This window comes from Apodemus sylvaticus, chromosome 12, assembly GCF_947179515.1.
Source record: "Apodemus sylvaticus chromosome 12, mApoSyl1.1, whole genome shotgun sequence".
NCBI classification, from domain to species: domain Eukaryota; kingdom Metazoa; phylum Chordata; class Mammalia; order Rodentia; family Muridae; genus Apodemus; species Apodemus sylvaticus.
In genome coordinates, this window is record NC_067483.1 from 37,746,391 (window position 1) to 37,767,976 (window position 21,586).

The 21,586-nt window shown below is 51.1% G+C and overlaps 1 protein-coding gene and 1 pseudogene across 3 annotated transcripts in view; one reads left to right on the forward strand and one right to left on the reverse strand.

The window, feature by feature from the left end:
• Positions 1-21,586, reverse strand: part of Rassf5 (Ras association domain family member 5) — a 66,798-nt gene that overhangs the window by 22,643 nt on the left and 22,569 nt on the right. For 2 of the 3 annotated variants that reach the window (XM_052200082.1, XM_052200084.1), the window contains exon 2: positions 13,148-13,269. In XM_052200082.1, the coding sequence (XP_052056042.1) occupies positions 13,148-13,269 (122 nt within the window). Of the gene's footprint in view, positions 1-67; positions 437-13,147; positions 13,270-21,586 lie in introns of those variants that run through there. The other variant, XM_052200083.1, reaches the window with a different exon arrangement.
• Positions 17,817-18,993, forward strand: LOC127697714 (bystin-like; annotated as a pseudogene).

The following is a 21,586-nucleotide window of genomic DNA, read 5'->3' on the forward strand; positions in this document are numbered from 1 at the left end:
TTTCCCTTGGAGACAGACCACCGAGCTCACTTCTTCCCTTGAGGGCGCTTGTAACCCTCAGGTTTACCTTTGAAGGCTGTTTGCTCTGAACGTTCCTGAAAAAGGTGGTCTTAGCCGTAAAGAAGCAATCTTCCAGCTCCTCGTCCAGGCTGCAGTACCCGCTGCTCATGCTGCTGTCCACGGTCATTGGGCCCCGCCCGAGTCTGAGCTCATCGGAGTGCGGGGCAGGGGCTGTGCGTGGGGCCCTTCAGTTCTGCGCGGGTTCCGGTTCTAGCGGGTCACCAGGCTGCTCCCGGCCAGGCAGGCAGGCAGTCCGCGCTTCCTTCACTGGGGTTTCAAGCCTGCACAGCTCCGGTCCACGCACCTTGCTCTCTACCGCCCCATCCGCGCTCTTGAGCATTGCGCCTGCCCGCTGACTCGCGCCGCATGTGCTGACAAACACCCCCTGCACCTCCCTCCCAGTGCCTTTCCTGTACCGCTCTGTGCAGCTCTAAAGCCACTTCCTCTAGCAAGGTTCCCCAAAACCCTGATGGGTGTCACTCACACCCCCTCCCCCAGCTAAATGCCAAGGACTCCAACCAGGATGGACCTGAGGGGGACAATTCCCTTGGCCCTTTCCGGCTCCTTCTGGAAGCAGTCTTTCTCAGTTGCTATGGTAATAGCTTTGGAGTAAAAGTACATCCTTCCACTACTCCCAAACCCTCTACTCCAACCCTTCACCCCATATCCTCACTCCTTTCCAGGCGCTAGGTCAGGTGTGGTTATAGAAGTAACTGGAGAGGGAAATCGTTATCCAGCCTGGCTGGAGAAGAAGCAATGTTTCGAAAAGGCCAGAGAAAACCGCCGGGTCTAATGAGCACTTGCAAGTCCCAGGAGAAGTGATGCAGGGCCAGCCGATCCACCCTTCCATCTACAGAACTCCACCATCAAAGAGGTGCAGACAGCACCGGGTTATTTACAGGTTTTCCTGGCAGTCTGGTGGAGGAGGCTCTCTGCCAGATAGAGTCATTCCTATACTTTTTAATAAAAGATTTATTTATTTTATATATGTAAGTACACTGTAGCTGTCTTCAGACACCCCAGAAGAGGGCAGCAGATGTCATTACAGATGGTTGTGAGCCACCAGGTGGTTGCTGGGATTTGAACTCAGGACCTTTAGAAGAACAGTCAGTGCTCTTAACCGCTGAGCCATCTCTTGAGCCAGTCATTCCTATACTTAATTCTTTAGTGACTAGGCGGACTAGAGGGAATGCTTTTCTTATTTGGGACTGAGCCTTCCAGACCACAGTGGTCTGACAGCAGTTCGGCCTACTGTTGTTTGAGCAACAACCGCACGTGCTAGGTGATGTCTGCCATTAGTTCTAAACATTAAATAGAGACCATTAATTCCATTTCACGGAAGCCAAAGCTTAGAGTCATGCAAACAGGCCATGTATGGTAGGGTCAGACCCGAGCTGTGACCCTAGGGTCTGTGTGCCCCGAGTCACTGTGACGTCCCATCTATCCACTGGGATAAGACTGTTTGGTGGGCGCTCTGCAAGCTTTAAATGCAGGGGAACCTGGAGCTCCAGGAAACGAAAGCACAGCCTTTGGAAGCTCATGCTTCAGAGAGCGCCAACCACACTTCCAGAGTCTGATGGCCTGTGGGCCCCAGGCTGGTCGGAAGCCGGGTTGAGGAGGCAGCTCTCAGGACCCAAGTCTCTGCGGCTGTTCTTACAATTCGGAACTAACCCAGGGCTCGGGAAGCTGGGGCTGGCAGAGGGTTCGACTCCCCGCCTCAGACAGAGCTGCACACACCACTATAAGCAGTGGTTACTTTGTGAGGAGCCTTCTTCCCTCTCCTCAGCCAAATCTGACTGTGCCAGGGGCTTTAAAGCTGTAGCACAGTACTGTTCCATCATCCCACAGAGAAACCCCAAGATAACAGCGCCCTGGGGGAGGGGGGTGCCATCCACACAGAACCTCTAATGCTACTAGCTCTCACTCCCTAGAAGGAAGATAAGGAAGGACAGACGGCAGGCTAGACAGGGGGGTAGAGTAAGGGAGCAAGGAGGGTTTGTTAGGCATCAGGGGAGATCTCCCTAGGACAACTGAGGAAGGGCTCGGCTCTGCCCACAGCAATCATCAAATGGCTGTTTTAGAGGCTGGGAGGTTCTCCCCAGAGGCTATGGTTCAAGCCAGGAAGCTGCTATCCGCTTCCACCTCTCTGATATTGATTGGACGAGTGCTCAGAGGAGACTGTCGTCCTCAACATCTGAAAAACTCCTCACGGTTTTTAAGAAAGCCAAGCCCCAGGTTCAGTGGAGCAATGTGGGCCTCAGGTCCTCTGTGTCCATACTGTGACCTCGGGGGTCACCGACAGAGCTCCGCAATGCCACTTCAGTGGTACAACATTCAGAATGTGTGGTCTCAAACGCGCAGCTAATAACCTTTTCCAGCACTGGCCTGGAGCATCCCAGGAACCAGCGCAAGTCTCTCCTTGTGCACAGCACATAGGATGCCAGAGAGGGAGAGGAAAGCTCTTTCAGGGATGCTGTCTTCTTATAGCACATAGCTCCATGCTCTTCCCGACACCGTGAGGTGATGCTGGGGAGGGTTTTCAGAGTGCCTTTGATACCCACACTTTGCTTACGCCACTCCATAACCTTGAGAGCAGGTGTTCTGCTCATTTAAAAAAATTTTTTTATTGCTTTTATTTTTTTGTACAGTCCAGTCATTATCCACCCCGCCTGCCCTCCCACAGTTCCTAATCCCATTCCTCCTCCTCCTGTCTCCAAGAGGATGTCCCTACCCCCACATCCCTTCACCCCACCCCTTTCCAGGCCTCCCCACTCCCTGGGGTCTCAAGTCTCTCCAGGGTTATGCACATCTTCTCTCACTGAGGCCAGACCAGGCAGTTCTCTGCTGTATATGTGTTGAGGGACTCAGAGCAGGTAGTGTTCAAGTGCCTGGTTGGTGGCTCAGTGTCTGAGAGATCTCAGGGGTCCAGGTTAGTTGAGACTGCTGGTGGTATTGTGCCCGTTTTACAGGTGAAAAAAAGAAAACAATGGCGTAACTTGTTCTATCCAGCTCATCCTTGCGCAGCCTCCTGGATCCTAGGTGCGCCGTCCTTCTCACCCACCACCACCACCACCCGCTGGTGGATCCAGGCTTGGCAGGAGGCCAGGAGTAAGAAGCTGGCAAAGTTGAGGCTGCAGACAGGGTCCCAGGGCATGAACAGGAACCAGCGAAGATGTCAGCCAATAGAGCAAGTCGAGCAGCTTCTGTGGGGTCAAATCTTGACCGAGGCCTTAAAGTCTGAAAGGCAGGAAGCCCGGCCAGCTGTTGTGAGCATCTAGTTGGAATCTTGATGTCAAACACTGAACACCAGTGACATCGACTGGCCCTGGGAACAGAGGGGGCGTGGAGGAGCTTGGGTGGCAGAGTTTAAACTTCTAAGGGGTAAGCCGCAAAGCATAGGATCTGCCCCATCTTGCCCATGGGGCCAGGAACAGGACTGGACTGGAAGTGGGCCATGCAGAGCTCCACCTGCACCACACAGCTTGTGAAACCCTCGGTGAATGGTGAGTGGTCCACTGCCCTGACTCAGGGCATGGTGGTGAAAGACATAACGCTAAGCTTTCCCCCTTTCTCACATGTCATCCTGACAGGAGACCACAGACCCTGTCATATCCATCCTGGGATTCTACATGTTCCAGAAAAGCAGTGACACTGGGAAGCAGGGTTAGTGTGCTTGCCTGCGTGTCTGCACATCACCTATGTGCTTGGTGCCCCTGAGTCCAGAGGAGGGGTCTCTGCCGCTGGAGTGTCAGGAACCTAACCCGGTTCTTCTGGAAGGGCCAGTGCTCTTACCCGCTGAGTCATCTCTCCAGCCCCACTGTCTAAGTTAGGGACATACTGTGAAGACCCAGGCAACTCTTCTAAAGCATTTCATTGGGGCTGGCTTACAGGGTCAGAGGTTTGACCCATTATCATCAAGGCTGCAGCCACATCCAAGTTCCTTCATTACAGCTGTGGTTAAATTCGACTTGCAATCCCAGAAGCCATCCTTTCTTCTCATACTTTCTCTTTTGTTATCCTCTCTGTTTGTCAAAATCTTCTTCTGGGGGTCGGGGAGACGGCTCAGTCAATAAAGGGCTTGTCACACAAGCGGGGGATCTACGTTCAGTCTCCAGCACTGAAATAACAAGCCAGGTGTGATGACACGCACCTGTGCTCCTGAGCTGGGGACAAAGAAACAGGAGATCTCTGGGCTGCTGGCCAGCCAGGCTGCTGAATCAGTGATCTCCAGGGTTAAGGTCGTGAGTGACCAAGGAAGGCATCCGATGCCCTTCGCAGGCTGCTCACGCACACGCACATGCATGGGAGTTCTCCGTGGAATCCCTGCACATACCATCCCCAACACACAGAGATAAGGTAAACAGCATTCTTAAAAGAGGAATGGCTGTGGAGGCTCTTCTCTGGCTACCACATACATACATACATACATACATACATGTATGTATGTATTCAACACATACACACATGAACACACACATGCGCACACACACACACACACATGCAGGCATGCACGCACGCACCCCTTCCTCTGTCCCCTGCTTCCTGTCCCCCAGTGATGACCACACATCCCACACCTTCCTCAGAAGCATCCTTTCCCAGATCTCTTATTGAGGTTCAATCTTAAGGCCACTATCTACCGTCCCTGGGGTGGCATTTCTGAGCATGACATGGCCATGTAAAACGTTTTTTCCACACACGATTTCCTGTCTTACAAGATAAGCATCTGTATACCATTTAGGTTAGACTCTCTCGAGGTTCACTTTCTCGGAGACGCTAGCCCACCCCACGCTGCTCTTGCTTCACAGCCAGGCTAAGAGCTCTGACAGTCTGGATGCATGCAAACATGGAGTGGAGTTGAGTGAACTCAGCCACACACACCAAGAAGCTGACGCCCCAAAGAGCTCATGACCAGGTTGGGATCAGGTCTAGAGTCTGTGCCTTTGTTGTCCTTTTGTGAAACTAGAGAACAGTAGTGCTTCTGTTCAGCAACTTTCTCCCTCAGGTTCCCCTCAGGTGCGCTGCTCATCTTCCAGAATCTGGGTTGGGTTGGCCTTCCACCGTGAGATCTCATCCCTCGGGGCACTACCCACAGAAAGGACGGTCCTGCTGCCGTGCACCTCGGAGCTTCTGGAATGACTGGCATTGACCACAGGCTATGAGGAGCACAGAGAAATGTCTCCAGGGCTCCCAAGCTTTTCCGGTAACAGAACTGGAGTTCCATCCCTCTTTAGAGGCAGGCAGGCAGGCAGGCTCTCAGGTACCATCCTGTTTTGAAGGTATCTGGCTCTGGCTCAGCAGAAATGACCTCTTCCTGTGCCAGGCAAAGTGGCCTTGGGAGCTCCTGTGCGGGAGGTCCGGGGTGTTGGCGAATTGTTAGGGTAGGTAGCACTTCCGGCTCCGAACGGTAAGGAATTGGCATAGATGTCATGGCACAGGACATGCCAGAGTCGGGTAGAGAGAGGCGACTTTCCTTAGGCACACGGGGACGGGCTGGTACCCACCTGGCTACTTCTGGGATTCCCTGAGAGAGACAATCCATTCCTTCTCTAGGAAACGAGTCAGGACAGAAACTGAGGCTAAATTATAATCATGAGAACCAAGAAAGCGGATGCCGGAGAGACCGGGTGGGAGACTAATGCATCTGTGTCCTCACTTCCCAAGTCTGCCAGAAGAGACTGGATTGGATCTCGGACCCTCTCTCTGCCATTTCCAACATTCATGCTAATGTCCATTCATGCTAATGGTGGCGAGCCACCTCCATTTTATGGTGGACAGAGGATGGCAGTGGTAACTACCCCAAGGAAACAGAGAAGACAACCCCACCGCCTCCAAAAAGACCAAAGCAGTGGAACAAATCCAGAAAGCCAAATGATAATATATGTATCTGGGATCCTCCAGAGGAAAGCAGTCAGAGGGCGTAAAACCCTGAAGAAGTGCCTACAATCTCCCCAGTTTTGAGGACGACATAAGCGCACACAGCCAAGAAGTGGATGAACCTCAAGCAAAAGAAACACCCAGCAGCAAAGGGCATGTGATACTCAAATTATTCAAAAGTCACAGGTAAAGAGCAGGCCAGAAGTGGTGGTGCATGCCTTTAATTCTAGCACTCAGGAGGTAGAAGCAGGAGGTCCCGAGTTCAGGGCCAGCCTGGTCTAAGTCTAGGACATCCAGGGTTACACAGAGAAACCCAGATGGGGGGAAGGGTAGGTATACACAGCAAAGGAAGAAGACTGTGTCACATACAGATGACCCTGAACACAGAACAGTTACAGGTGAAAACCACCAGAGAGATGGTAGTGGCATTGGTGTAACAAATGAATTTACACTAAAGTAACAACAACAAAAAAAATCATTCAGTTTAGAATTTTCAACTCAAACCCAAAGACGAGACAAGGGCCTTCTCAGACACGGGAAGCTGAAGGCATGTATCTGCACACGCTCGACACAAGCCAGCAGTGTAACGAGCTATGCCAAAGTTTGTGTCAACACATGACCTTTACGGACTGACAAATCCCGTTTCTCAGACCGCATCCCAATTGCTAAACAACACATGGCCGTAGAAAGACACAGTAGCGTTGAGGAGACAGCTCAGTGGGTAAGAACTCCCCTGTGAGCATGAGGGACTAAGCCTGAATCTCCAACATGAACTCAGACATGACTGTGCATGCCTGGAACGCCAGCGTTAAAGGGCGGAGGCCGGCAGAAGCCAAGAACTCCCTGGCCAGCTACCCGGCACACATGGCTGGGTTCAGGCTCAGTGAGAGACTCTGTCTCTCACTAAACAGATGGACAGTGACCTAACACCTAACACTCTGCTCTGGCTCCCATATGTATACATGGGTGTGGACCCAGACACTCAGACTTATGTACCACATACACACACACACACACACACACACCACATACGCATGCTTGCACACATGAAAGCACAAAAAGAAGCAAATAGTGGTATGGGGTAGGGGTGGGGGCTCCATGCTCTCAAAGGAGAAGGGGAGGGAGGGGAAAGGGGGAAGGGATTACATAAGAGAGGATGGGGAGGCAGGGGCAGCGATCAGGATGTGAAGTGAATAAATAAAAAATAATTAAATAAACATAAATAAAGAAAAAATAAATACCAAGTTTATAGTCATTGAAAGAAAGCACTGCTGGGAATATTAGCTCAGTGGTAAAGCACTTGCCCAATGTGTGTGAGGCCCCAGGTTCAACTCCCAACATCTCCAAAAAAAAAAAAAGTTCAGTAACTATAATATAAGAAAGTATTTCAGTTCATAGAATGTCACCAAGGATAAAGACAGTTACTTCACATTGATAAAGGGGCCAATTATAAAAACATAATAATCCTAAAATTGTATGCACCCAATGATGCCGGTGTAGAGCCAGGACTTGAGGCTGAGGCAGGAGGGTTATGAGTTCCAGGCCAGTGGGGACTCCGTATCAAGATAAACAAACAAATCAAGGGTTGGGGATGGATGAAGCTCAGTGACAAAGCCTTTGCCTAGCATGCTGAAGGCCCTAGGCTCGTCACCAGCACTGAAAATCACTGAGAACACACACACACACACACACACACACACACACACACACACACACACACACTTTTGAATGAGCAAATCCACCAAAAATCTCCATAACAGAGAGCCAGAGCCTTAACAGGACGCACACTCATTAAGCTTGGAGAAGGGCAAAGAATATAACCAAAATATACTGCATGAAAAATTAAAAACAAAAAAGCTTTTGTCCTTTCAGACTCCTTTCTTCCTCTTCTCTGGCTCCCCCGTGTGGTTTGTCCTGGGCTCAACACAGACGGTAGCCCCTCCTCCTCTGAAGGACCTGGGAAAGCAAGGCCTGGGATGGAGGCTGCTGTGTGTGGGAGGTAGTTCCAGGTTAGGAGTCAGGAGATGCGAACTCCTGCCGACTGAGTCAGTTCTCAGCTGCTGCGGGGCTCTGTTAAGGAATGACAGTGGGGAGGGTGTGTCTGTCGATGTTTGGGGGTGGGAATGTAGGCAGAAAGGAAACCGTGACCTCCTGGGTGGAAGGACCATCAGCCAGGTTGATCCACTCTGCAGATTTGGAAGTCATTTGTCTGTGGGGTGAAAAGGAACAGGGTCACCTGCACAGTGGCACGTGGCTCAGGCCTCTGTGGTTAATCAAATGAATGCACGTGCTTGCAGAGAGACAGCTTAGTTGGTCTTACACACCCAGCGCTGCCGCTTGTCAGACAAACATAAGGACCTGAGCTGTGGTTTTGATCTTAGACCTTCTGCTTGGGGGTCTTTATTCCTTCCTCTAGAACAGCGGGTCACAGAAGGAAGTGATTTTCCCCTTTCCTTAGGACGTCTGGCCATATCTGGTTTGGTTTGTCAGATTGGTGGGTGGACTTTTACCCACTCCAAAGGTTTGATCCCCCAAACGCATGTACATAGCTGAGCATTGTCGCACATGCTTGTGATCACAGCGCTGGGGATGTGGCTCCTGGAGCTCACTGGCCTGCCAGCCTAGCTTGGTCAGTGAACCTCAGGCCCCAGCGAGAGAGACGGTCGCAGAAAACAAGGTGGACACTCCTGAGAAACAATGCCCAAAGATGATCTCTGGCTTCCACGTATGCACATATGTACCTGCACACACACACACACATACACGTGCACACATACAGCACACAGGTATGTACCCATATACATGTGCACACATACAGCACACAGGTATGTACCCACACACACATGCACACATACAGCACATATATGTACCCCTCACTTGCATACATATGGCACACACATATGTACCTGTACCCACATGCACACAAATAGCATACATGTACCCCCCACACATACATACAGCTTACATATGTACCTGCACATACACATGCACATATATAGCACACACATATATACCCTCACACATACACATGCACACATACAGCATACATATATACCTGCACACATATATGCACACATACAGCAGACACACAAACAAGTCAATAGAAATAATTTTGTTGGGGGGGGATTTTTGAGACAGGGTTTCCATGTGTAGCCCTGGCTGTCCTGGAACTCACTCTGTAGACCAGGCTGGCCTCAAACTCAGAAATCCGCCTGCCTCTGCCTCCCAAGTGCTGGGATTAAAGGCGTGCACCACCACTGCCGGCATAGAAATAAATTTTTAAAAATGCTTGTATGCACAGAGAACTGAAATAAACAAGTCACATGGAACAAGGCCAGGGCTAGAAGGTGGCGAGCAGGATTATGTCAGAGTGCCTGTGGCCCGGGAACTGCTGTGGCTGTGGGAGGAGCTGGTGCCTGCAGAAGGCTGCTCAGGAGTCTACCGGGTAGAAGAATGGAGAATGGGACTTGGGTAACGGGGCTGCGGGGCAGGGAAGGGTTTGGTTTGTCTCTTATAATCTGTGTACGCCATGTCCAAGAAAAGTGTGTCAACGGCCAGAGGGCCAGAGCTGTCTGGTCCGGGAGAGCACGGTCGGATGAGAATCAAAGCGTAGCCAAGCACAGCATCTTCTCTTGGGTCGCTGTCACGGAGGGGCTCAGATGCTTCACTGTGGGTGCCCTGGGTGCTACTGGGGGCTTTTATCACCGTGGTTACATTAGTAAGAGCACGTTTAAGGCCTGCAGGAAAGGTGTCTGATCACGCTAAGGGTGCCAGGGGAAGGGCACCGAGGCTTCAGGATCCCGGAGGCCACTGATCTCCTGGCTTGCAAAAGCAGGCAACTCTTGCACCTTCCTGAGGAGGAATGGGGACCACGTGGCCTCAAGAGTCTGCAGCTGAGGCTCTAAGTCATCCTGCCTTTCCACATCTGCCTTCCCTTCTTCCTTCCTCTGCTGAGACAGTCAGAAATCAGCCATTATTGCTTTTAAAAGGTGGAGGCCAAATACTATCAGTAGGATGATCTCAGTCATATTTTGAAAAATGCATGAAGGGCTAGGAGGTGCAGTTCAATAGTGGATGGTGAATGCCTCTTGTGAATGCAAACGGCTGCAGCTTCAGTCCTCAGTAATACACATGTGCGCGTGTGCGCGCGCGCGCACACACACACACAAATGCTTATACAGAGGGATACATGAAAATTCATGTAAGACTGCTTCTTTCCAGCTGTTGAAAAATCTATGTTCTTCTTTCCCTTAAGTACAAGAAGGAGAAATGCCTCTGGATCGAGACCTCACAATAGACCCTCGGATTGGACCCTCACCCAGCTGAGCTCAGGCCCAGGTCTCTGCCTCGATAAATCTTCAGGAAGATGGCGAGAGGTTAGTTCAGCCAGGCAACAACAGCCAGAGAGCAGAAAGTACCTGCCACGCTCATGTAACAGAATCCAAGCCGAGGCAGAAATCAGCATCAACAGTTTTCTTAGAAGAAGCAAAGAATCCGGATGAGGGCCCGGCTTTCCCCACAGAACCTGTGGGGTCACCGAAGGCCAGGGCCAAGGCTGTCCAAGGCACTGCTGCAGCACCCAGCAACCTGGACCCACACAGCTGTTGCTGCTGGGGGCGGGGGGGGGGGGGGCGCGCTGGCGCTGTGCGGGCTTCTTACATCTCTGTGATGCTGCAGAACTGTTTCTGTGATAGAAAGCCATCTCAGGGGGCTCTAGGCTGCCTTTTCTTTCAAGGAGGACAGAGATCTGCTGTCTGATGAATTGCTGGACAGTGCCCCTCCTGGCCATCATTCTAAGAAAGAGAGCACGTGTGTGTGTGTGTGTGTGTGTGTGTGTGCAATAAAACAGTGCCCTTCCCTGCCTTCTGTCCACAGCCCTGGGAGTTGGCCCACAGCCTACAGAGGCTTTTCCACCACAGCACAGTTTGGGGCCAGCTGCTGCCATACTGCCTTTCTGTGGGTGACAGTGCAACGTGGAGAACACTTGCAGAACCCCTGGCCTCTGTGTACCAGGTCCCAGCTGACAAACCAAACCATCTCCAGATGTGGACAGATGCCTCAGGGGAGAGGGCGAATCACTCCCTTCTGTAGCCTGTCCTAGACACAGTATGAGAGACCCCCAAGAAGCAGATCCAGGTATTGGGGAACCAGGATCCTGGATGGGGGGGTAAGGTTGGGAGCAGAAAGAAGAGACTTGACAGTACCTGAAGAGAAAGAGAAACTGGGGAAAGCAGATATTTAAGTACACTTTTAGGGGCCGGGCAGTGGTGGCACACACCATTAATCCCAGCACTGGGGAGGCAGAGGCAGGTGGGTCTCTGAGTTGGAGGCCAGCGTGATCTATAGATTGAGTTCCAGGACAGTCAAGGCTATGCAAAGAAACCCTGTTTCCAAAAACAAAAAAGTAAAGAACAAAAGCAAAACAAACAAAAAGGACCCTTTCAGGGATGTTGCACTATTCACCCTCTGTCTTTTAAGGGACTGTGCATTAGCAGACTGCCAAGGGGGAGCGCAATCAAAGCGTCGGTGCAGCAAGGTTCAGGTTCCATTGCCAGCAGCAGATAAAAAGCAAAGCAAAGCAAAACAAGACAGAACACAGGGCAGAAATCTGCAGTGCTCATCAGTGCTTCTCAGGTCTCACGCGTAGGCCAGGGTGCTTCCCAGAGGCCTGGCTGCAGACTGTGCTAGAGAGCTGTCACCCCGAAGACCGAAGAGGGGACATCAAAGCTGTCAATGTATGCCCTAGGACCAGCTTGACATTATCCCTTACAAGCACATATCACACTTGGGTTGTAATGATGCTTTTCCCCAGGAGCAGGCACAGAGATGGCAGGGGACCTGGGGATGTCCACAGGAATGCCAGGCATTTGAACACCATGGAGCACGTGCCTGGAGGCTGTGGGGACTTGAGACTGCTCCTGAGTCCTCCATAATGCCTGTGGGTTTCCCTCCTCAGAGTCAGAGTTTGCTCCTTCCTCACCTTGCTGTGAGCATAAGACAGGAAAGTGCCATTTATCTTAAGTGTATCCACTAAGTTCCCAATAGTGGACACTTAAAATCTTGCTAAATTACTAAATAAATAAGCCGGGTGGTGGTGGCGCACGCCTGTAATCCCAGCACTTGGGAGGCAGAGGCAGGTGGATTTCTGAGTTCAAGGCCAGCCTGGTCTGCAGAGTGAGTTCCAGGACAGCCAGGGCTATACAGAGAAACCCTGTCTCGAAAGAAAAAAAATCCAAAAAACAAAAAAATTGTAAAAATTAATAAATAAATAATATCTTAGGACATACTTAACATCCCTAACCAGCAAGCCCTCACTCCGAAGGACAAGGCTCACATCAAATGCCACCTCCTTCGGGAAGCCTTCCTTGATCTTTTTTTTTTTTTTCTGTTAGCAGAAACAATTACACAGTACACCCAAAACACGTGGCTGATACTTATTGCACACATGTCCTGGTATCTACCAGTCAGCCATGTTACAATTCTCCAGCCAGCGTGGAAGCGGTCTGTGGACCCTTCTGAAGTTATCACTTATTACACCTATCCTCAACAATACTTGATACATAACAGATATTCAATGAATGTTTACCACAACGATCAATACACACTACCCTCTACATCCCAAACGCTAAACATTACAGTTCAGATGCACGGCCATTCGTGTGCTTTGCAAACCTCAGAATCATGAGCCACTGGGGACACCATACTCCCATTGCTTCTGCAGAGAAAGAACACACGCCCAGCCCCTTTGAATGTTGGTCTGAGAAGTCTGGAAGGATCTGTGATCTAAAAGCAAGACGATAAGCCAGGCAGTGGTGGCGCACGCCTGTAATCCCAACACTTGGGAGGCAGAGGCAGGCAGATTTCTGAGTTAGAGGCCAGCCTGGTCTACAGAGTGAGTTCCAGGACAGCCAGGGCTATACAGAGAAACCCTGTCTTGAAAAACCAAATTAAATAAATAAATAAATAAATAAATAAATAAATAAATAAATAAATAAATAAAAGCAAGACGATGTGTGGAGCTTCAGGCCTTCTAGAAACCTCTCTGGAAATCTCTCTGCTCCTATCTGTGCCCATACCTGAATCAGAGCCCAGGGCCAAATAGACTTCACAGAGAAATCTGCAGACAGGCCTGTCAGAGAACAGCCTGTATATATGGACTTGTGCCACTCACAGGGGCTGCTCTTCCGCCTGGCCTGTGGGCTCCCCTGCTTACCTGGTTGAAGGTCGGGGTGAGGGTGCTTTCTGGAGAGCGTCTATCCAGGGCAGCGCCCTCCTTCTGTCTGCAGTCCAGCTGGATCAGGCTGCGGCACTCTGGGTGGCAGGTGAATTTACAGTCTAGAGGGAGAGAATCGAAGGGTCAGGTAGATGCCTGCTTCCCCTACCCAGAGAAACTGGGGTTGCGTTCAGCGCTGATGGGAAGAGCAGTATGGCAGAGAAGAGGGGACGGGAGGCACGGGGGACTGTGTAAGGGTGATGCCTGACCTCTGCACTGGAGCAAATGCTTCATACCGGTGCAGACCGCTTCTGCCTGCACTATCTGGTGTGGCCCTGCATTCGTTCTTGGGACCTGGAGTCCTCAGTGATTTCTTCATAGTCAGATCATCTGGATATATAGTGCCCATTCTGCTAATTCATATTGATAACCAGAGGCCATATATCCCTGGAAGAGCCTCGCTTTGTCAATCTATAAAACATAGGGTATTATCCAGCGTGTGACATAAAGATGTTTCCACAGACATGGAAAAGGGTATGTCTTCAAGCATTAAAATCACCCCAAGGGCAGAGTCCCTATAATAAGCATTATCTTTCTGATTCTGTCTGTCTAGACCAGAAATGTCAGGATGGTTCTTTTAACCCCATTGGAACAGTCTACTGACACTATCCCAAACTGGGGGAAAGGTACACTTTTCTAGAGGCCAACTTCCCATCCATGGATGTAGAGACTTAATGTCCAGAATTGAAAAGAACCTTTAGACTTTCATCTAGGGACTTCCTCAGACACAGGAAACTCCCAGAAATCGAAAGGGAGGCACACAACGGCACGCACATGTGGTAGAGCATATGCTGCCATTTCCTGTTTCTCAGGACTTTCCTCTGGAGCCTCCTTGGCAGGAGGGAGGGGCAGTCAAAGGGACCAGGAAGCCGAGAGACTCAGCCAGGGGCAGGAGGAGAAAAGGACAGGAGGGCAGGGCTGGTGGGAGCCCCGGTGGGAAGAGGAGATGAAAGCTAGTGGTCAGCAGGTAGGCCAGCTCCCACATGGCTGCTGGGTCAGCTGTGGTCCCTTGTCCGGGAGGGGCCGCAGCTCAGAGCACAGCTCTCCACACACTGGCTTCCCTGACTGTGAAGCCAGGTGCCTGGGGTAAACCAGAGCAGGTGGGTTTTATGGCAGGGACCTCAGAGTCCAGGCTTGCACAGATGATCTGGAGGTGGGAGGACCGCTCTCGGTTGACGATGGTTCAGGCACCCTGAGAATCCCTTCTGTCTTCCAAATTTTAAATATTGGCACATTTGGTCTCTTTTTCTCCAAGCTGACAAGCAGCATACTCTATCTTGGGGTCCTGAGGCAGCTGGTTTTCTTCCCGCTCAGCTGAGGAATTCCAGAATGCGATTCCTGCCATCCCCAGCTGCCTCCTTAAATCTCCCCAAATGAGCCCCCTGGCTATAGTACTTTTATGGAGACCCTGACTAATATAGGGACAGATTCCAGAACCCTGCATTCTCCTTCCTGCATGGTCTAACTTCGTGTCCACCTTCCTGAGGTGACAGCTAGATGCTTAACGTGCATATTCCTCAGGCCCTGAAGTAAAGCTGCCAGCACCCAGTTCTTTAGTACTTGCCTGGAATCGCCCTAGCTTTCTCTCCTTTGATGTGATTAAACACTGATATCAAAGCGACTTGAGGAGAAAAGAGTTTATTTTAGCTTATAGTTTATAGTCTATCACGAAGGGAAACAGGGACTAAAGCAGAAGCCATGGAGGAACACTGCTTACTGGCTTGCTCCTTATGGTAGTGTGAATGACCCTCTTAGACCTGCTTGGTTGCTGGTTGGCAAACTGTTTGGAAGGATTAAGGGGTGTGGCCTTGTTGGAGGCAGTGCATCATTGGGAGTGGCCTTTGAGGTTTAAAAAGCCCACAATAGGCCCAGTGTCTCCCCTCTACCCCACCATAGCTCAGGATGTAAAGCTCCCAGTGACTACTCCAGCACCATGCCCGCCTCCTTGCAGCCGCCCTTCCCACCATGATGATAATAAACTAGCCCTCTGAAACCGTAAGCAGCCCCCTAATTAAATGCTTTCCTTTACAAAATTCGGTCACAGTGTCTCTTCATAGCAGTAGAACACCGAGACTCTTCTCCTTGGCTTACGCAACTTGGGACCACCTGCCTGGAGGTGGCACCACACATAATGGGCTAGGCTCCCCCACATCACCCGCCAGTCAAGAAGATATGCCCACAAGCCAATCTGATGAAGGCAGCTTTCCCAACTGAAGTTTCCTCTTCCCAGATGACTCTGGTTTGTGTCAAGGTGGAGAGTGGGGGTGGGGCGACAACCAATAGAAGCCATTAAGTCAAAAAGGTCAGTCCTCTGAGGCCACACCATGCACCTTCAGGGTCCCAAAGGTGCTTTGGAGCTCCAACAGCTGACACACAGCTCAGTGGAGATAGCTCGCCCTCGGTGGGTAAAGGGCACAGAGGGGCTGTGTGCCTAGCTCACCCGTAGCAAAGCCAGTTTCTGATAATATAACACTAGGAGGCAGAGCCCATAAAGGGTGGGGCTGTTTGGGGCTCAGTTCTGGGACACACCTGCGTGGCTTCTGGTCATGTTCTGAGTGTTGAAGAATGCTCCAGAGCCCTCCTCCCCTCCCAAAAGGAAGTGGGGACAGGAAGAAGAGGGTGGGCTGGAAACTCTGCACTCCATGGTGAGAGCTACCATGTTCACAGAGGGAAGGCCTCCAGAGAGCACACGGTTTCCTCTCTTTCCCTTGCTGGGTCTGCCATGGTTGGCACATTCTGTGCACCTGGGCTCTCTCTCTCACTGCCTCTCTTTGACACACACATCCCCAACACCTCAGGAAGATCTTTTTTTATAGTTCTGAAACTGAACTGCATGAGCAAGGGTGGACGACTTCCAAGAGCAGGTTTGGAACTTCAGAAAAGGAGCACGCCACCACGCCCTTTAGAAAAGTGTGTGGCGGCACATACCTTTAATCTTAGCCTAGAAGGCCTAGTTCAAGGTCAGCCTGGTCTACATAGTGGGTTCCCTGTCTCAACAAAACAAAATAACAATGCAATAAAAACAAGGAGTATACATGCATACTAGCAACCTTAACAATTAGAAACTGTAATAAGACCAAGTAGTCATGGCGGCAGCGAAACTCCTGGCATACATCTCGATACTTCCCAGTCCCCAGAAATGCCAAACCTGGGGCTTCCAGACCAGCATCGGTGACATCTGAGCCCCTGTACCACCACTACACACAGAAACTGTCCTATAGGGCGGGGCCCTGAGTGGGACAATGTTCCATGTCCCAAAGCTTTGGCCATGTCCCAGGGACCCTAGAGCTAACCCCACAGCCCCCCTCCTCTCAGGGCAGCCCATCACTGCGGCCCAGGCTCTGGCCCTGGTGTCCTATTATGGTTTGTTTTGTTTTGTTTTGTTTTTGTTTTTTCGAGACAGGGTTTCTCTGTATAGCCCTGGCTGTCCTGGAACTCACTCTGTAGACCAGGCTGGCCTTGAACTCAGAAATCCGCCTGCCTCTCAGAGTGCTGGGATTACAGGCGTGCGCCACGCCACCACCGCCCGGCCCCTGTTGTGTTTTATAACCTTTATCTGGTGTTCAGTTTGGACACAGCAAGATGGATCCTGGGTGAAACTGGGCTGTGTAGATGCCGCCATCTCTTCGGAAGCATCCATGGACAAGGCCTGGACTGCCATAGACAGGTGAGAGAGGACTGTTGTTTTAAGAACAGAAATCCCAGTCACTTGATTTTTAGTAGTGAAGACACCGGAGCCTGAGGCTGGGGTGAAAGGCTGCTGCTAGCTCAGAGAGGCAGAGAACATTCCCAGCTGACCTGCCTACTACTCCACCGACGTCCCAGAAGGAAAAAGCACCCCCACTTCTCCACACTGTCTTAAATACCCTTCAACTCAAAGAGCCTGCTTTCTGATCACTTACATTCAACCCCTGACAGCTGGTTGCTTGCTCCTCCTCTTGACCTAGGGTTGACTTTTTTTAGCTCTTGGATTAAAGATATGTGCTAGGGGCTGAGCCAGACCACAACAAGGGTTTTTCAGTTCACAATCTTGGGGTTCACAATATAGTCAAATATCTTCCAACACAGGACCCTCACCCAGGGAGTGGTAGCAGAGGCCTTTAATCCCAGCATTCAGAGATAGAGACAGGTGGATCTCTCTCAGTTCAAAGCTAGCCTGGTCTACAGAGGGAGTTCTAGGACACCTAGAACTCCTCAGAGAAACCCTGTCTTGAAAATGGAGTGCGCTGGGCAGTGGTGGTGCACACCTGTAATCCCAGCACTCTGGGAGGCAGAGGCAGGCATATTTCTGAGTTCGAGGCCAGCCTGGTCTACAGAGTGAGTTCCAGGACAGCCAGGGTTATGCAGAGAAACCCAGTCTCCAAAAAACCAAATCCAAAAAAACCAAACCAAAAAGAAAGAAAGAAAGAAAGAAAGAAAGAAAGAAAGAAAGAAAGAAAGAAAGAAAAGAAAACAGAGTGCAGTCTTCACATGTGAAAGAAAGAAAGAAAGAAAGAAAGAAAGAAAGAAAGAAAGAAAGAAAGAAAGAAAGAAAGAAAGAAAGAAAGAGAAAGAAAACAGAGCGCAGTCTTCACACGTGTAAACCTTGTGGGCAAGTTTTTTGACAAAAATGCCCAAATTCAAGGTGACACATGGGGCCAGAAATCAGGAGAGGCATGCTCCTCTGGCAGAGCAGATTCTGGCTGGGGATGCAGGGTGTGCGGGGACCCAAGAAACACAGCTGAGACTCAGTGTTGAAGAGGAGGAAGAGTGCGTGGGATCTCAGTTGAGCAAACGGATTTTACAGCCAGCCCAGCAACAGCAGGAGGAGCTTGAGACTGAACATGGGACTGGAGATCAGCCAGCAAAACAGTGAGAGTGCGCCATGCAGCTGGGTCAGATGAGGAGGATGAGGAACAGCCTACCCTGGAGAAGGCGGCCAAAATGACCGGGGTTGGACCACCAAGCAGAGGTGGTTGTGGACCCTGAAGATGAGCGTGCCATTGAAATGTTCATGAACAAGAACCCTCCCGTCAGGCGCATCCTGGCTGACGTCATCATGGAGAAGCTGACTGTGAAGCAGACAGAGGTGGAGACTGTCATGTCAGAGGTATCGGGCTTCCCTGTGCCTCAGCTGTGCCTGAAGTCTACAGGAGTCCGGGAAGTGTTATGTAAGTACCGCGGTGGGAAGCTGCCCAAGGCTTTTAAGATCATCCCTGCACTGTCCAACTGGGAGCAGATCCTCTGTCACCGAGTCTGAGGCCTGGACCGCGGCTGCCGTGTATCAGGCCGACAGGGTTTTTGCCTCTAACCTGAAGAAGCGCATGGCTCAGCGCTTCTACAACTTGTCTTGCTTCCCCGAGTGCGAGATGACATCGCTGAATACAAACGACTCAAGTTTCACCTCTACAAGGCACTCAGGAAGGCCCTGTTCAAGCCTGGAGCCTGATTCCCTGGAGTGCGACTACGCTGAAAATCGCTGCGATGGAATACAGCGATGCCGACCGCATCTTCCTGCCTGCGCCTGCTGCTGGATAAGAAGTACGCATTGCCCTACCGGGTGCTCCACGCTCTGCTCTTCCATTTTCTGGCCTTCCGGATGGAGAAGCACCAGCTGCCCGCGCTCTGGCACCAGTGTCTGCTGACACTAGCACAGCGCTACAAGGCTGACCTGGCAGAAGGAGGCCCTCCTGGAACTGCTCCGCCTGCAGCCCCACCCACAACTGTCCCCTGAAATCAGGTGTGAGCTTCAGAGCACAGTGCCCAAAGGTGTGGAAGATGGTGTCGTCACCATGGAACAAGAATAGTCACCTGTGTTGGTCCAGGGGGCGTGGGAGGACCCCAGGACCCCAGCTGGTGCAGTTCAAGACCTAGGTCAAGACACCGAAGGGTTACTATGGCTTCTGTAGCTCCAGTCCTGGGCAGGGAGGACTGCATCTGATTGGTTTTCTCTGCCATTTTAGGCTTTGGTCCCTGATCGCTTCTGGAAGCTAACTGGAGTTACCCCAGTTCAGCACCCCTACAGCCCGCCTGGCACTTGGTATAAGGGCTGCTCTCTCCAGATTCTGTGTAAGCTCACTGGGGCGTGGTGAAAACAAAGGCGGTTGTTTATTGGAAAAACAAATAAACAAACAAACATGCACCAAAGACAGGACTCTCAGGAACTAGGGAACAGTCAGGACACACTGGGAAAATACAACTAATTCGAGAAAAATAGCTGAAAGTCAGGCCCCGCTTGGCACCAATGTTGGAAGCTGTTTCAGGCAGATACCTGGGAGCTAAGAAAGCCAAAACAGGTTTGGGATGGAGGAGCCTTCAAGGTTCAGAAACAAAGGAGTGACTGCAACCAGCTCAGGTGCGCTCTTCAACAGAGGGAACAGAGGAGACCCGGCCTGACACCGCTGAATAACTCGGACAAACGCCATGCCACCAAGAGGCAACACAAGAGTGGGGAGCCACGTCCCCAGGCTCTGGCCATTTAATTGGTGTATACTTGTTGTACAGAACGATGGTTTTATTTAATTAGTGTATATTGGTTGTACAAAGCGATGGGTTTTATTGTAGCATTTTCATACTTACACATCATGGTCTGTCTTCTTGCCCCCTCTGGAGAATCCTTCTTCCTTCCCCCCCACCCCACCAACTATCCCACTCCACTCCCTCTCTACTTGATCTAGACTCCACCCATGAGAGATAGTTGTCTGACTTACTTCACCTAGCATAATTTCCAGTTCTACCCATTCTCTTACAGATGGCATTGTTTTTGTTCATCCCTAAAGTGTAATTAAACCCCTCGTGTGCAGACCCCACCCGCCTCTGATGAGCATCTGAGTTGATCCCATCACCTGGCGACTATGAGGAGCAGGGACAGACGTGGACTGCTGGCATCTCCGACATGAGTGCTGTCAGCTGTAGAACAGCTATCTCAGGGTGACTGAGATGGCTCTGGGGGAAAAGGGAGCTTGGCTTGCTCGCTCTATGACCTGAGTGTGGTCCGGGTACTGAGCCCACAGGGTAGAAGGAAAAGCACCAACCTACAGGTTTTCCCTTTTCTCCACGTGCTCCCCATTCCACGTGCTCCCCATTGCCTACAGCAGGATCTAACTGGCCCCTCAAGCTGTTCGTAGGGTGGTGCTCCCTCTGGAGTCTGAATGAGACTCTTTCCTGCCTTTTCCGAGTTTCTGAGGTCTCACAGTAGCAAGCCTGAGGGCATGTAGTTATACACCCCTAGACTCTGCCAGCATCGTCTCAGGACCTTCCCCTCATAAGTCTGTCTTCTTCAGAATAATCCTGGTCAGACTGAATCAGTGGCCCATCCTACTCCAGGGGAACCTCCTCTTGACGAACTATATCCACCATGGCCCTGTTTCCACATAGGGCCCCATACCAGGTCCTGAGAGCTAGGCTTTTTGGCAGAAAGTATAGATCAACCCTGAGAGGCCATCCTGGGAAAACACAGCACTTAAGCTCAAACAGATGGAGGTTTCCATGGACACCAGCTTCAGAGATCAGCAGCGGGCTGGAAGGCCAGGGGCCATGGGGGGGGGGCTAAAGCTGGGGCCACCTAGCTACCCCAAGAACAGCCAGTGGCCTGGCTCTTGGCTTTGACCCACAGGTTACCATCTCAAACAACAGAGTTAGGCTTAGACGCCATGAGAAACTGTGTGTGGCAATAACATTCCATCTACTAATTGAACTTAGAGGAGGGAAAGCCAGCAGCAGGAACCACGTGCTCGGAGACAATTTTCTCCAAACACGGATGCCGCAAATGTCCTCTTAATTCCCAGAGCTGCCAACATTAGTTTGTGCTCCACCCTAGTTTTCGAATGCACAATATGCAAAGTGTTCACACACACACAAAGCTCTCTCTCTCTCTCTCTCTCTCTCTCACACACACACACACACACACACACACACACACACACACACTGCTGTGTAATGGCAAAACCCAAGTAGCTCACTTTTCTGAACCAGATGTGTTGCACTGAGAAGAATCCCTTCCACAAAGGAGCTGGGCACAAGATACGGAGTAAATACAGTGTTTCCTCTTTAGCCCTCAGCTCCTCCTGCCCAGGCAGAGACATGGAGTCAGGGACAGCCAGGCCCCCAGGACACAGGGCCTAGGTACACAGCACCCACTGGCTCCTCGAAGTCACTCCAGTCAGCGGAGATCCTCCTCCTACCTGTGTGGACCACCAAGGGAAAGCAGACCACCTCTGATGTCTGAAGCTACTACCAACCTTCTTTGGGCATCCTAGGCCTTCTGAGAGATCAACCACGCTGTCCCCTACGTCCCAGCCTGTGCTTCAGGACCAGCCCTACCTGACCTATACTGTGGCATAATAGAGCCAGATGTGACTTTGCGGCCTCCAGACTCTCCTCAGCCAGCTCTGCAACAGA